Genomic DNA, 16,208 nt, shown 5'->3' with positions numbered 1-16,208 from the left:
ACAATTCTTGAAACTTCATTTCACTTGTAATTACCAATTAAAGTACAAACAAAATTTTGATAAGCAAATCAAAAATGTCATCAATGATCAGATTTCCTTCTTCCATGTTTTCTTTACATTCATTTTCTTCCATTAAATCATCAATTTCACCTTTTTCTTCTGTTTTCAATTTTAACAATTCCAAGAATTCCATTTCTTTTAATGTTAATTACCCTTTTTTGAACTCTAAAATTCCAATGGAAAATAGGAGTTTATCAGTTTTATCTGCTTCTAAAACCCATGATGGAGCTGTAATTCAAGATTCTTCTTTTCAGGTGATCATTTAATTTCATCATATATACCCCTTGTGTATAATCATTGATATAATCCCTTTTACTATGTGGGATTGTATGTTTTATTACAAACATCTTACCATTTTTTTGTATGTGGGGTACTGGTTCATCTTCTGATAAGAAAATGATTTTTTTTCTACAGTTTGATCTAGCAGGTGTTAAAAAGGAACAATCTTTTTCTTTTTGTTAGACTTTTAGATCTGTAATACGTTGCTCAATTGAGGATCTAATTTTTTTTTTTGGTGGGCCAAGAGTTAGAAATATTTTTATTGATAAGTGGTTAGACTATCTCCAACCTTACATCATTTTTTACACCAAATGTTATTTTGTTACAAAAAATGATGTTTTGGAGCTCCAACCTTGTAATATTTTTTGCACCATTTTAGTGCATGAATAGTGTTGCACCAAATTTGATGCAACACTATTCATTGCACCATTACTATTCATTAATAATTTTTTTTACGGAAAAGGTCCAAAAATACCCCTGAACTATTGAAAAAGGCTCATAAATACCCTCCTTCCACCTTTTGGTCTAAAAATACCCTTCCATCCACCTTTTAGGTCTAAAAATACCCTTAAGGTTTGTTTTTGGCTCAAATATACCCCTCAAACTAACAAGTTAAAATTAACTCTTTTAAAAAGCCAAATGGCAATTTGTAATTGGTCAATAATAAAATTCCGTAATTTAAAAAAAAAATTGCCAATAATAAATTTCCAGTAATTTAAAATTCCAGATTTAAAAAAAAAATTGCCAATAATAAAATTCCGTAATTTACATATTTGTTTAAAAAAAATTGTGTGGAAACTTAAAAATTAAAAACTAAAAAATTTAAAAATATGAACGAAACTGTTTTAATTTTTTTTTGCATTTCGTGAATTAATCAAAGAAATATGTTTTTTTTTGCATTTCGTGAATAAAAAAACGAAATAGGAAATTATAATTGTTTTTTACATTTCGTGTATTAAAAAACGAAATAGGATAAAAAAAAAAATTCGTTCATATAAAAACGAAATAGGATAATTTTTTTTTTTCGTTCATATAAAAACGAAATTGGAAAATTGGACAAAATATATTTTCCAATTTTGTTTTTATATGAACAAAATTAATTTTTTTATCCTATTTCATTTTTCAATACACGAAATGCAAAAAAAATTATAATTTCCTATTTCATTTTTTTATTCACGAAATGCAAAAAAAAATAAAAAAAATTCGTTGATTAATTCACGAAATGCAAAAAAAAAATCAGTTTTGTTCATATTTTTTAATTTTTAAATTAAATAATATATGTGTCCAATCACAAAATGCCATTTGGCTTTTTAAAAGAGTTAACTTTAACTTTGTTAGTTTGAGGGGTATATTTGAGCCAAAAACAAACCTTAAGGGTATTTTTAGACCAAAAGGTGGAAGGAAGGTATTTATGAGCCTTTTTCAATAGTTCAGGGGTATTTTTGGACCTTTTCCGTTTTTTTTATTATATAACACTTTTAATTTAACATATTATAAATTTTAATTTTTACATTTAGATTCCTAATATACCTAATTATTTTTTATGTAATATCTTATAATATTAATTTTACATCTTAATTTTGGAGTGTAAGTTTTATAAATTAATATTCGTATATATTATTTTATATAAAATTGTAAGTTAATTTTGTTATAAGTTATAATTGTATTAAAAAATATAATCATCACAAAAATGAAAAGTGTAAATATAAAATATAATATCTTTTTGGAGAAAAGAAGTGCTACATGATATATTAACATCATGTATTATACTGCACAACATGATAACCGAGGATGAGTGTGATCTTAATGCACCAATTCAAGATGCTTGGCAAGGTCCAACTTCAACAGTAAAAATGGTAGTAGATGAAAATTATCGATTTGAATAATTTTTAGCTCGACACAAAAAAATTAAGAACAAAGATGCTCATTTTGCACTTCGTCATGCATTAGTAGAGCATTTATGGGAGCATCGTACTAATCATGGAAGTTGAATATTTATGTAGAAATTAAATTAAATTCTACCTTAATGTAATAGTATTTATTTAATTATATTTTATCAATTATTTCACTTTTATTTGAATTATCCATTAATATGTATAACATATAATATTTGCTTACAATTTATATTATTTAAAATTTTATGGTATAAAATATTTTATATTAAATGATTATATAACAAAGGATTATGAATTACATGGGATGAATATGTAAAAAAGAAAAAAAATGATATTTTTTTTATGAAATTAAAAATAAAATTTAAGTAAAAGAAAATAATATAATATAAAAGAGAGAAGAATATAAAAGGAATATTTTTTTTTATGCAAAAAATAGTGCAATAGGTTGGAGTTAATTTGTACTATTTTGGTGTTTGCACCATTTTGGTGCAAAAAATAGTGCAACAGGTTGGAGATGCCCTTAGGGCACTATGGAAGAAAAAATTAGTGTACTAGTTGGGAATAGGTTTTGGACTTGTTTAACTTATTTTTCACTTTTTATTTTATTTAGAATGATGATTATATGAAAGAGAAAAGGACCAAAATCATCCATAATGTTTGGGTTTGGATCAAAATCATACATATTCTTTCACATGGTGCACTAATAGTACATTATGTTTGCATAAGTGGTGCACTTTTAGTCACAATCCCAAATAAATTTAACGGAAAAGAACAAAAATGCCCCTGAACTTTTAGAAAAGGTATAAAAATACCCTTTATTCATCTATTTTGCTAAAACTACCCCTCAATTCAACTTTTTGGCTCATTTATTCTCCTTGACTAACGGACAACACTAATTTTTTTTTAAAAAAAATAAAAATAAATTGCACATGACATTTTATTACTGAAAAATTGATTTATTCTTTTAAAAAGAAATCTGAAACCTTGGAATTTTTTTAAATTTGGAAAACTTTTTTTTAACGAGTAAAACCTTGACTAACGGACAACACTAATTTTTTTTCTTTTCAAAATGTGAAAAATTGGATTTTTATAAAAATCTGAAAAAATTAAATTTTTTATGGAAAAACTGTGTTTAAAAAAAAAAATCAGAAAACTATCTTTTTTTAAATCTAGAAGAAAATTATGGAGTATTAGTTTGCACATTTTACTTAAAAAAACAATCAGTTTTTCAGATTTAAAAATTGAATTTTCTAAAAAAAAAAATGGGGTTTCCACCCGTTAAATTTTTTTTTCCAAACTTAAAAAAATTCCACATGTTTTAATGAAAAGCCAATTCTGTTTTATATATATATATATATATATATATATATATATATATATATATATATAAAAGGCTTACTACATTTGTTTTTTTAAAGAAATGGATGTTGAAAAATTATTTTTCCTTATTCTACAAATAACGATTTTTCAGATTTCTTTTAAAAGAATAAATCAATTTTTCAGTAATAAAATGTCATGTGCAATTTATTTTTTTTTTTTAAAAAAAAAAATTAGTGTTGTCCGTTAGTCAAGGAGAATAAATGAGCCAAAAAGTTGAATTGAGGGGTAGTTTTAGCAAAATAGATGAATAAAGGGTATTTTTATACCTTTTCTAAAAGTTCAGGGGCATTTTTGTTCTTTTCCGTTAAATTTATTTGGGATTGTGACTAAAAGTGCACCACTTATGCAAACATAATGTACTATTAGTGCACCATGTGAAAGAATATGTATGATTTTGATCAAAACCCAAACATTATGGATGATTTTGGTCCTTTTCTCTTATATGAAATGAGCTTAAATGAAGAAGTGAGTCAATATAGCCGAGGGCAACTTGTTTGGGAGTTGGGACCGAGGAATAGTTGTTGTTGTTATGTACTGGTTGTGAGATTGGAATCGCGGTTTTGCTTTAATACCATGTTGAACTCTTAGGGTTCGTTTAGTGGATAGTCGAAATTATAATTCCGGAATTAATTTATCCCAGTATAAGTAGGATAAGAAGGTATAAGCTGGATATCCAGCACTAATTTTTATATCATATTTGATAAAAGATATATACCTTGTATCAAACATAATATAAAAATTAGTGCTAGATATCCAGCTTATACCTTGTACCAAACACCACTTAGTTACTTTAGGTTTGAAACGCTATTTTCATTCTTGAGTGCAAATTTGGTTTTGTCTTTATTTTTTGGGTGGAGTTGAATGCCTGAAATTTTTGGACTTACTGTTCAAATGAGTATTCAGGGAAGTGAATCATTCTTTAGGAATGTATTGACAAACATGGAAGCAGTATATCTGAATAAAAACCCCACTGCTAAGGCCATTTTGGAGCTTGTTCGTTCTGCTGATGGTGATCGAATTTGCTATGATCATTTTGCATTTAGGACATTTGGGGTAAGAGAATTCTTATTCAATCGTAGGATGAGAAAACTTTTGTTTATGTAGCATACTCACCACAACAGATTTTTTTTTTTTTTTTTTTTGTTGATGCTGATGGCTGCAGGTAAATGGCCATGGCATTGATTCTATGTCAAAATTCTTCTTGGATTTTGGTTACGAACAACGAGAAGAGCTGAGATTCCCTGTTAAGAAGTTGAAGGCTTTCTGGTTTTCTCCACCGAAGGTTTCAACTTCAGATCCTGGAAGTGGGGTTAAGGGGCCTTTACCAAGAATATTCATATCTGAACTTCTTGTCGATCAGCTTAGTCCAGAAGCTCAGGTATTTCATCAGCTTCTTGCTTTACATAATCTTTTTGTATGCTTTTTAACAGAACAATTTGGGTCTTATGGATGAATTTGACATTTCAAAAGTTTGCGCATTTTGCTTCTCAAGTGCCAATTTATTTGGATATTGGACTTTAATCAGATATAAAGGGTAGCCCGGTGGACTAAGCTCCCGCTATGCGTGGGCTCCGTGGAAGGGCTGGGCCACAAGGGTCTATTGTACGCAACCTTATCCTGCATTTTGCAAGAGGCTGTTTCCATGGCTTGAACCCATAGCCTCTTGGTCACATACCAACAAGTTTAATCAGATATATTAGATTAAATAAACGAAGGAAGGGAGTATAGTTCAAAAGGTTTTGTAATTGCACTGATTTTAGTAGTCGTGATCTCGTCGGAAGGCACCCCGACGATAATTTTTTCAGGACAGGTATTGTTTTTACTCAGTAACCGACCTGCTTTAATTGTTCTTGAATATGATCTGAACTTCAAATATGATGTGAGTTCCTCAAAATCTGTCAGAAGTAGAGAGAGAACTTTCATGTTTATCCTTACTAACTCTTATATTTCTCTAGTTTTTCAGTTTGTCAAATTTTCATTACATGAATCCTTATTTTTGGCTTGCAGGAAATAATCAAAAAGTACACTGACATCTCTCGCTGCGGAAAAGAGTATGCTGCAATTGCAAGTGCATTTGGGATTTTGACATGGGATAAACCCTCATATGCTGAATTTCAACAACTGGCTAGGTACTGATCATTGTCCTCCATGTTATATTGAATTCTATCCCATGCTAGCTCATGAATCAAACTGAATAGTGACATTTCAATAGATTGTAGCTTACTGGTGTCATTTAGAGAGCGGTAATGATATTATACATCTCTAGCAGAATCAGTACCCTTTTACTTTCAGACAACCAACTGAACTATTCAGATGCTAATTTCCATTAGAAGCATCGTCAAATTAATTCTGTGGTGATTGTTGAATACCAGGGAGAGCGAATATGCTGCCTGGACACTTGTAAATGGATATGCATTGAATCATGTTACCATATCTACCCATCGGTTGACATCAAAGCTGAGAAGCATCGGAAATCTTAATCAATTTATTGAGGAAAATGGTTTCAATTTGAACTCTGAAGGGGGTATCCTAAAGGGTTAGTACAAAGTAACTTTTACATAAACCTGCAATTAGTAATATTGTCTACTTAGTTGCAGCTGCATCATTTATTTTTGCATGTAGAATCTGTTGTTTCTGAAATCTCATGCTTTTAAGTCAGAAACTTTTCAATTTTAAATGGTCGCTGGATATTGGAAACAAGTTCTGATTTATTCTCTTCCTACCAGTGAGCCCTGATGGTCTTCTGTTGCAAAGTTCAACTGTAGCAGATTCTACCTCTTTCGAATTTTCAGACGGCATTACAGAAGCAGTCCCTTGTTCATACATCGAATTTGCTGAGCGACTTTTACTACCACAATATAAAGATTTATCTGCAGAAAAGGTTAGTTCTAACTATCCTTCAGTTTCTTGCAAATTTCTCTGTAGTGAAAAGCAATAAATTGATACCTTGGTACTTCCAAGACCTCTTTATAGCTGTATACGAGATGTAAGATATGTGCCACTACAGTTTCATGAATGTAGAGTCATTCTACACAACACATTTGTTGAAGCCTATTTCCTCTAAAGTTGGAAAATGGTTATTTATGTCTGCTTAAATACTTATATGGCAGTGTAACAGAATAAAATGCTACTTGCTTAAATTTTGAAATGGAAAACATTGTCTGTTGAGTTGAAAACTAAAAACATCATCTTTTATGATCTAACCGGAGTAATATCCTAGCTCGAAGTGGTCTCCAGGTTTTGATTCTGTGATTGGCGGTTAACTAAACTCAGGGCGTTGCCTTTTGCTAAGTTGCATTCGTGAACTTTCAACTATATGGGAATATAAGATTAACATATACTAGACTGTTGCACCTCGATGCAGTGCCTCTTTTTCTCTTGTTTCCCAAGGTGTGCCTGTTATGTCACACTATTGTAGAACATGTGATAAACTGTATTTTGATACTTCCTTAGGTTGAGGAGTTTCATAGACGGGAAGGGTTTGAGGTTGGAAATGCTGACAAGATATTCGAGAGTACATCCAAGGATCAGTTAACCCGTCGTGCTGCATAAGAAAGAGCGCTAAGCGGTTGAATATTTTGACTGTGCGAGCTAATTCTTTTGGTATGTTCAGCTGGAAGACTACTCCAAGGTTAACTGTTGGAAGATGATATGGTAGCTCTTAAGTGTATTATCTGATCTTCTGTAACTATCTAGAAGAATTAAATTGTTGTGTAAGACATGTTTCTTGAGTCATCACCTTTTTTACCATCATAAATTTCCTTTGGCATGCACATCTTATATCAAGAAAATTACTAAGAACATGATTACCATTTTCAGAAACTTGGATGATGAGCAAGTTCAACTTTAGTTTGGATGATAAGTAGATAGATCGACTAATTAAACAACATTATTGATATAGTCAGACCAAAGATAAAGTTTTCAATGCAATCCATCTTATGATTTTCTCTGACAAGTGACAAAATCAATTCTTGAAAGACACAACATATATTAAGGTTTGCTCATACCATGAGAATGGAGAGCGTAACTATCAGCTGGTAATATAGACGCTGGTGAAAAATAGAATAGCTTTCCCTGACGCAAGATCAGTAGTTGATTTCAACGCTCGAATTCGCAGCTATAAATTACACGGAGACAACTTTATCGTTGTTGCAAGACACTTTTTTGATTTTGACTTCTTTCAAAGGCCAATACAATTACCTCAACCATAGAAGTCTTATTCTTTAGGTTTGGGGGTTGGGATACGCGAGGGAAAGCTCAGCTTTCTACTCTGCCGCAAAAGGGGGCCGCTTTCTTCCCCCCCCACCCCAAAATACTAGTTCCGCCATCAGGGCCTAGCAAGAAGCATAATTCTGTTCCAAAGCTTCGCTAAAAAAAAATTGTTGTCTTTTTGATATTTATTGTTGCATGTCTTGTGATATTTTCTTTTGGAATTCAGCCCCTTTCCATAGTGAAGCTTTAGCTTGCTTCTTTTCTCGATTGATAGAAGGACGGATAATTTGTTTTGAACCTTGCTCGCATAAAGTCTTATTTCTATTTCAATCCCCCGCATCATTTCCCGTTACTAACAGAAAATTAATAGAGTACTTCCTGTGGTAGTTGTTATGAGTTTAAACGGAAAATAAATAGAAGAGGCTAGTAGTTGGTCATTTAAAACAAGAATTAGCGCTTTGTAGTTCCATCTTTATGCTTGTTTGTTTGTTTTAAAAATTATAATAGCGGTCGTGTCAGAGCCAACTTGTGCACACCTCAGCTGTTCCGTCAAGTATCTACTAGCTCCAACTAGCACAGGTGTCGGATAATTCTATCCTTCGAGGTTCAATCCGATTTTTATGTTTGCTTATCAACTTTATCATCGAATAGAGTGATGGTGCTTGCGAACTTCAATTTTCTTCTTTTTTAGAAAACACTAGCCCATCAGAAAAACTAGTTACAAGTATTTTGCCATACTCGAGACGAAAAGTGAAAGAACCCAGACAAACCAAGGATAAGACCAGAGACAGATACATGGACACAAATATTTACTCCATGAGCTTGAGCTCCGCTTACAATACATTCTTTTCAACTGGGAGTTCAGCATTTTCAAAGATCACAACTTAATTAAATTGTGCACTCCTTTCCCTTTTGCCAGTTCATCCAACGACAAATGGGAAGGGGCCAACAAAATATATTCATAGCTCGAGATAAAAAGAAAAGAATGGTAGAAACAGAAAACTGCCAATCCAATAATACTAAGTTTTGCCGTTTGGTTTTGGTGAGTTCTGAGGAAACTGATGATGATATGGAGAAGCATGCGAACCATTTGGAATTGAAAGACTTCTAGGATGTTGTTGTCCATTCCTCCCGAACGATCCTTGTGTTCTAACTCCATTTTTAGTACTTGGACTCGATCCAACTCGGTCTGCTTGCATTGTCTGAAAATAGTAAGATGAGCTGGCCATGTCTTTAAGATTTGGTAAAGGCTTCAAAGCTTCAACCACTTCACTCATCATAGGCCTAACTTTGGGATCACGGCTAAGGCAGCGAGCAGCCAGCTGTGCCGCTTTCTGAGCACCTTTTATAGAAAAATGGCCTTCAAGTCTAGGATCTACCAGTCTGTAAAACCTTCTTCTTTCACCAAGATGAGGCCGTGCCCATTCAACAAGGTTGTGTTCACCATTTGGTCGATTCTTGTCCATCGATCTCCTACCTGTTATCATTTCAAGTAGAACTACACCAAAACTGTAGACGTCGCTCTTTGACGTTAGATGTCCTGAGAGAAATAAGCGCGACAAATTACAATCAGTAAGAGGTACTCAGCCATCTTATGAAAGTTCTAGGGTGTGTTTGGAACGGAGGAAAACATTTTCTTTGGCTACTCCAAATGATTTGGATAACATTTTCTCTAGGAAAACAAGTTCCTTAGAAATAAGGAAAATGACTTCCCTAGTGAGAGTAGTGAAAACAAGTTTCATAAGTGGCCTTCGAAGTTCATTGTCTCCTCCACACCCTCCAATGCCTCTAACCCCCCCCCCCCCCCCAAAACCCCTTGACCACCCAACCCCCCACCCCATAGTGTTTTTCCTATATTACATATAAATGCTCTTGGGATAATATTTTTTGCCTACCTACCAAACACTAGAAAATAAGTAAGAAAACCACTCTTTTTCCAAGAGAACATTTTCCTTCATACCAAACACACCCTTAGTCAACAAACATCAAACACACTGATAATTCTTCAACTGTGATTCAGGTTATGGAGTTGGACACAGGTAGTCAAAAGCAAGAAAACCAGGATAAAAATGATTTGCCGTTCCGAGTAGAATAGTCTCTTACTAGGTTAGACTTGTAGTGACACATTCAAATTGATAAAATTGAGTCAAACATATGAGTAACTATTGTAGGAATTATGAGAACGACCAAGATCTAAACCCTACCTGTCATCACATACTCAGGAGCTGCATAACCATATGTTCCCATGACACGAGTGGAAACATGTGTCTTGTCACCCTCGGGACCATCTTTGGCAAGGCCAAAATCAGAAAGTTTGGCATTGTAATCCTGAGAGGGAGTGTATTTTAGAGGGAAAAAAAAATCAAAAGGGAAAGGTCTTTCTTGTTTCCAATGTATTGAAACATACCGCATCTAGTAGAATGTTGGATGTTTTGAAATCACGGTATATTACTAGTCTCTCTGCTTCCTCATGAAGAAAAGCAAGACCTTTTGCAGCACCCAGAGCTATCTTCATGCGGATAGACCAAGGAAGAGGCATTGATCCTGCACATAGATACTTTATTAGCAGAGAATACGAAGAACATAAAGATTTTCTGCAGAAAGTACGATATACTAACATAAAGATTTGCACTGAATTTTCACGAGACCAGTGCACTATCATTACATTCAGACTGCCATCTTTAACTAAGGGCAATAAAGTAAAATTCTAAGAGCCATCATCTTTTGGTTAATCCAACAAAGATGCTCAAACAGAAACCTGGAAATATAAGTATGATATCATCTATCTTCCCCGTAAACACCATCCCCTCCCCACAATTTCACTTTTTCCTTTCCAACCCAATTAGATTAATGGATGAACCAATTCCATCTAGAAAAAGCTCCTGCACTGCATCTCAAAAGAAAGGTACTTACAATACTAGTATCTAACAATGATCAAGAAATTTTAGCAAGATAATAGGAAATACAAAATTTGTGTATGTTCCATTTAGAAAGTACCCCATTTTAGTGGTCCAGCAGGTAGCAAGACAACACTTTATTTCTATGCTATATCAACTTAGTTGTTCTAGTGTTTTGAGCTTAGTCCAAGCCTACCAATCAAAGTATTCAAGTTTGCTATCTCTTCTTTCTTCAATTGCTATGTTCCCCACTGGGATCATTAATTTCTTGAATCAAACATCACCCATCATAAAAACCTCACTCAAAATACAAGATTCCTTGATCCCAGTCGTTACATATCTCCTTCCTCTTTGCTCCCTATCTGTAGCTGGCCCTTTCTCTCCATTTCAAGCTCAGCCACCACAGTCCACAGCCCTGCCTCCACATGTCCCTCAAACTAGGTCTTGTAACTGCCTCTCTTCTCTCTCATTCTCACCCACTCTTGCTCATCTATAATATATCTCACAGCCGTCCACCATCAGCCACGACGTCTAAGCTCAAATCCTCACTTTTAAGTTAGCTTGTCTTTAGCTTGATTTGTCAGCAGTTACAAGAATCAGCAGCAACAAACAAAGTTCCGCTAGATAAGAAAAGGACAATAGATAATGACCATAGAAATTTTGACATTGAGTGGGAAAAAAGATAATATATACACTTATTCTTTGATTGCTAGTGTTTTGGCATTAAAAGAAATAGGTAGAGATTCCAGCGTCAGGTTTGTCATTTTAATGGTTGATGTTTCAGTGATTGCTTATGTTCTTTGGGTACTTATATTGTTTTGATTTATTAGAAATCAAAGTTCTGGTGCAGTACGCATCAGGTGTAGCAAAGAAACAAGCTGGCTAGACTCCGGCTGAAGCTCAGGTTTACAAAAGCGACAAGCAAAACTTGAATCTTGAACTTGTAGGCTCAGTTACTCCCAAGTTCAAGCTCGAGGTTGGTCCTCTAGCTACGCTGAGCTAGCATAACCTTTATGTAAAATTGATCTTGTGACCAATATGTCACTAAGTTCGAGCCGTAGAACTGAAACACGTATCAAAGGAGGAAACTTAAGTGCATCTCACTATTTTTACATTATTTATACTTTGTTTGCAGGCAGTTAATACTCTTTTTGCAAAACATTTGACTAGACACATAGCAAAAATGTTTTTAAGGGAAAATGGAAAACAAGAGTAAGAGCAGCACAATCACTTCAAACCACTGTAGGATCCTAATCACGTGAGGGTTTAGAAGACTTGATTGTATCCCAAAATGGAAGACTGTGCTACCTTGGGCTAATTAACTTAAGAGGGATGACCATCATCAAGAGCATGTAAGTGAAACAACTATATCCATCCTGCAGAAGGCAGCATATATCAGCTAGCTAAAAGAATTAATGGTTCCCTTTGGTGGGTAATGGGTACAAAATAAACTAGAGAGTGAATATTTCTACAAACATGTTATACTACATGAAAAGCACATCTCTTTTGGGCATATGACTAGATTTAAGGGGTCTTACCTGTTTGAAGGTAATCATAGGAGGCGATGACAATAGTGAGAAATAGCATCAGATGACAGTCCGGTACCTTTGATATATTCATTGTATCCTCAAAGACATTATTCTTTGCACTTGTTCTAATCCCAGAAGTGCAAAATGTACTTTCTAGTAAAAGATTTTCTACCAACTTATGGAACCAAGCACTAGAAAACAGGAAATATCTTCAATCAAGCTTATACGTCCTACCAAATGTGTAATGATCTAATTCCCGCATCAATGGTAGCCTTGACAATGTGGAGACTGGAGAGCCTCAAATACCATTTGAACTTCAGAATTTACAAGGTTTAATTGAATTACATTTATCGTAGTAGATTTTCTATTAACGGATTAAATTTGTCAAATCCTACAAAAGCTACAGAGCTTAAAGAGAATCAAGTTCTATTCCACAGGTAGAGACCTTATGGGACTAAAGCAATGCTAACAAAAGATACCAGCAATACACGTTAATAGTTGGTGTACTATCAATGTCTTTTTCAAAGATTGATCACTAGTAAATATATTCAAGAATACAAAAATGCAGAGTCAGTTACATACTCCTGAACAGATGGTTTTCCAAGCTTCCTCGAGGCATAAATTCATACACTAACAGCCTCTGATCATCTTCAATGCAGTAACCAATCAGTTTCACCAAATTAGGATGAACAAGATCACCCAGGAAATTCACTTCAGCCTGCAATATTGGACAACACTTAATAAAAAACCAAAACTGAAAAAGAAGACATAAAAATACAGAAATATGATTCCATAAAGAAATTAAGAGAGCAGCAAACCAGCCATTCTTTATGACCCTGAAGTCCATCATGATTTAGAGTTTTCACAGCAACAGTAAGCCCCGTCCCTGGTTTAACAGGCGCTGTCCCATTCTCTTCGATCCACCCTTTGAAGACACAACCAAAACCCCCTTCACCAAGAAGGGACTCCGGTCTGAAGTTTCTTGTTGCCATTTTCAAATCGTTGAATCCGAACTTTCGAAGCCGAGAAGAAACTTTTAGTTCTTCTTCAAGTTTGGACATGGATGAATTACTTTCCGCATTACTAGTAGTTGTAGATGAGATAATTGGAGCAACGGGTTGGTCTTTGCTTGTGTCATTTGTAGATTTACTTTCTGCAGAAAGAACGATGCAAGAAGTTAGAACATAGGTAGATAATCTTCAAAGAAAGACAAGTTATACTACACAAGTTTCTGCTTACAATAAGTGTTGAAATGATTCTAAACAATCAAGCAAAATGCATACAAGATGCAGCATTCGCATAAGATAATAAGAGCTACAATCGCTACCCGTGGCACAAAGTCATATCACAAAGAATAAGGATAGGACAGTATATAAAAGAACCCAGTATTGTTTCCTTTCTTCCCACAGATAGGTGATTGCTAATTAAGTGCCTCTTTCAATTTCACATTATACAAGCTAATTCTTAATTTTTAGCTACTACATTAGACCCTCTACATGCAAACCTGAAAGTAAGGAAAACCCAACCAATGACAGGAATAAGCTGCTTCGTTACATCAACATCTTAATGCAAATACGAACGTTATCACCCCTAACAGAAAATATCCCTTTGCAACGGGAGGTTTAAGAGAAGTTCCCATGTTTTACTCTAGAAAGGCCTCTAGGAATTTTCCAGATTCAGTGGTCCATCTTAAAACTCTTTACAGTGCCCCATTATTACCCTTTTGAGTTAACATCATCAACTACTACCAGTACAAGAAAGATGTGCAAGCCAACTTTTTAACTCAATTTATCAACTAATGATTACACAGTAACTGACTAACCACAAGGCATTTCACTAGATAAAAACATGAGACTAATACTTCAATAACCAAAACACTAAGACATCTTAGTCTACTTGGAAAATATGAACAATCATAAGACATGCACTTGGTACTAAGACAACTTTCTTCAAAGAATCCAAAGAAAAGAAGGCAATTACAACTTCAAATCACAACATTTTTTCATGCAACTTTCATCAAAGTGAGTGAAGAGAGTTACCACAGTGAGTACTGATACCACTGATGGAACTATCAACTTTAGATCTTGAAGAAATACAGCTACCAATAAACCACAACTTAGTCCAACATCCAGTAGTCTCCTCATCAGCAACAACCTCTTTCTTCTCCTTCTCCTTCTCCTTCTCCTTCTTCTTCCCCTTTGATGATTTCTCTACATCCCAAGATTCCCCCTTTACTAAACCATCACCACTTAATCCCATATTTTGCAAAATCCCTAAAATCAAACTCAAATATCATGAAAACCCCACCAAGAACCAAACTTTACCCTCCCACCCACCTTCATCAACCTCCTCAGCCCCTAAAAATGTCAACTTTTTTCTAACCTGTGCCTTAAAATCACCAACAAAAAAACCTAAAATCAAACAAATAACCAAAACACCAGTTCCTTAAATCACCTCATCCACCACCTCAACCCCTAAAAATGTCAACTTTTCACTAACCTATACTTTAAAATCACCAAAAACCCCACTTCCCTAAATCACTCATAATAGGAAATACACAAATTTCCAAAAAAAAAAATCCAAACTTTTTCAAGAACCCCAAAAGAAGAAAAGCAAAAAAAAAAAAAAAAAAAAAGATAAAAATAACTCAAACCCAACTGATAAAATCAAGTAAATATGACATTCAAAGACTCAAAAAAAGAGCTAAACTTTGATTTCAGATCACATGCTTTTTTCTTGACCTTACAAATAATAAAAAAGAAGAAGTTTGCAAGCACCAAACACTGTGCAAAAGCAAAGCTGGAAATCAGATAAAAATCCCACTTAACAAAAAAAAGTGCAAACCCCTAAAATGTTTGTTCCCTCAAAGATATTGAAATCTCAACAAAAGACTCAAATATGCTGAGTGCTGACCAGTTCTTGGCTTCTCACAATAGGAAAAAGTTAAAAAGGAAAAAAAGAAAATGATATTTTTATATATTTCACTACAGTATATTTATATCTAATGTGGAATATATGTTTGTGTGGGGTATATAATAAAAGCTGATTATTAATAATTGGAAAATGAAAAAGTTAAGGCTTAATACATGAGCCCGTTTGGAGCGTATGGCTTTTGACTTATTTTTATTTAAAAATAAATATTTAAAAATATTTTTTTTATGTTACTCGAATATAATAAAAATGTCTAAAAAGCACCTAAATAAGTCAATCCAAATATGCTCATTGTCACCGTCTTAAACTTGTCAGGTTATGTCATTTAGACATTCAAACTAAACTCTGTTGCAATTGAACATCACAACTCTTAATAAAGTGTTGCAGTAGACGCTTTCAATTTGAACCTTAACTTTTTTTACATGTGTTTTTTAATTCAATTAGGTAGTTAAGTTAATCACATAAAATATATTATCTTTTTTAATTATACTCATTTGTCTTAATAAGCTATAAAATCTCAGACATTTTATGTTTGAGTTTGATGCTTATGATTAAAAGGAAATGATATTATTTTGTGTGGTTAACTTAACTACCTAATAGATAAATGAAAACACACACAATTGCTTTTCAAATTTGAACCAAAAATATTAATTGGGTTGAGATGTTCAATTGAAATATTATTTATTTGAATGTTTAAATAAAATATCCTGACAAATTTAAGAAAGGCTCATATGTTAAGCCTTTAATAATTTGAAAATGAAAAAGTTAAATTAAATATATATAATTAAAACATATGAATAATCGGCGCTCTTTGCCTTTTTCTTTCTTTCAATAGAATCGAAGACCAAGAAAAGCAAATCAGAGAGCTGCCCGAAAAAATGCGGTCAGGGATGTTGAGCTGCCCGAAATGCCCATGTGGAAGTTGACGGTATTTAAGGAGCATTTGGAATGAGATGAATTGTTTTTCTATTAAAAAATATTTACCGTGAAAAGCATACTTATCTTTAAAAAATATTTGTTTGATT

The 16,208-nt window shown here is 33.4% G+C and overlaps 2 protein-coding genes across 2 annotated transcripts; one reads left to right on the top strand and one right to left on the bottom strand.

Moving 5' to 3' along the window:
* LOC132641519 (2-oxoadipate dioxygenase/decarboxylase, chloroplastic/amyloplastic) lies at positions 1-7,371 on the top strand. The gene is made up of 7 exons (XM_060358546.1): positions 1-314; positions 4,518-4,667; positions 4,777-4,992; positions 5,622-5,743; positions 5,987-6,150; positions 6,341-6,495; positions 7,068-7,371. The coding sequence occupies exons 1-7, from the start codon at positions 75-77 to the stop codon at positions 7,164-7,166; spliced, it is 1,146 nt and encodes a 381-aa protein (XP_060214529.1). The 5' UTR covers positions 1-74; the 3' UTR covers positions 7,167-7,371.
* A 1,247-nt stretch (positions 7,372-8,618) lies between these two features.
* Positions 8,619-15,226, bottom strand: LOC132641518 (serine/threonine-protein kinase PBL34-like). The gene is made up of 6 exons (XM_060358544.1): positions 14,292-15,226; positions 13,071-13,405; positions 12,835-12,970; positions 10,234-10,370; positions 10,031-10,154; positions 8,619-9,366 (listed from the first exon to the last, which is right to left on the bottom strand). Exons 1-6 carry the CDS (start codon positions 14,509-14,511, stop codon positions 8,846-8,848), a joined length of 1,473 nt encoding a protein of 490 aa, XP_060214527.1. The 5' UTR covers positions 14,512-15,226; the 3' UTR covers positions 8,619-8,845.
* Positions 15,227-16,208: the final 982 nt, after the last annotated feature.

The sequence above is a fragment of the Lycium barbarum genome, chromosome 5 (assembly GCF_019175385.1).
Source record: "Lycium barbarum isolate Lr01 chromosome 5, ASM1917538v2, whole genome shotgun sequence".
In the NCBI taxonomy this organism is placed as follows: Eukaryota; Viridiplantae; Streptophyta; class Magnoliopsida; order Solanales; family Solanaceae; genus Lycium; species Lycium barbarum.
The sequence above is the reverse complement of the archived record's forward strand: the minus strand, read 5'-3'. Positions and strand labels throughout refer to the sequence as shown.

Coding starts and splice junctions, on each gene's coding strand:
- LOC132641519 (XM_060358546.1), top strand. CDS start 75: ATGTCATCAATGATCAGATTTCCTTCTTCCATGTTTTCTTTACATTCA. Junction 315..4,517: donor TTCAAGATTCTTCTTTTCAG/GTGATCATTTAA, acceptor ATGAGTATTCAG/GGAAGTGAATCATTCTTTAG. Junction 6,496..7,067: donor AAGATTTATCTGCAGAAAAG/GTTAGTTCTAAC, acceptor ATACTTCCTTAG/GTTGAGGAGTTTCATAGACG.
- LOC132641518 (XM_060358544.1), bottom strand. CDS start 14,511: ATGGGATTAAGTGGTGATGGTTTAGTAAAGGGGGAATCTTGGGATGTA. Junction 10,371..12,834: donor GGAAAACCATCTGTTCAGGA/GTATGTAACTGA, acceptor ATCTATGTGCAG/GATCAATGCCTCTTCCTTGG. Junction 9,367..10,030: donor TCCTGAGTATGTGATGACAG/GTAGGGTTTAGA, acceptor TATTTCTCTCAG/GACATCTAACGTCAAAGAGC.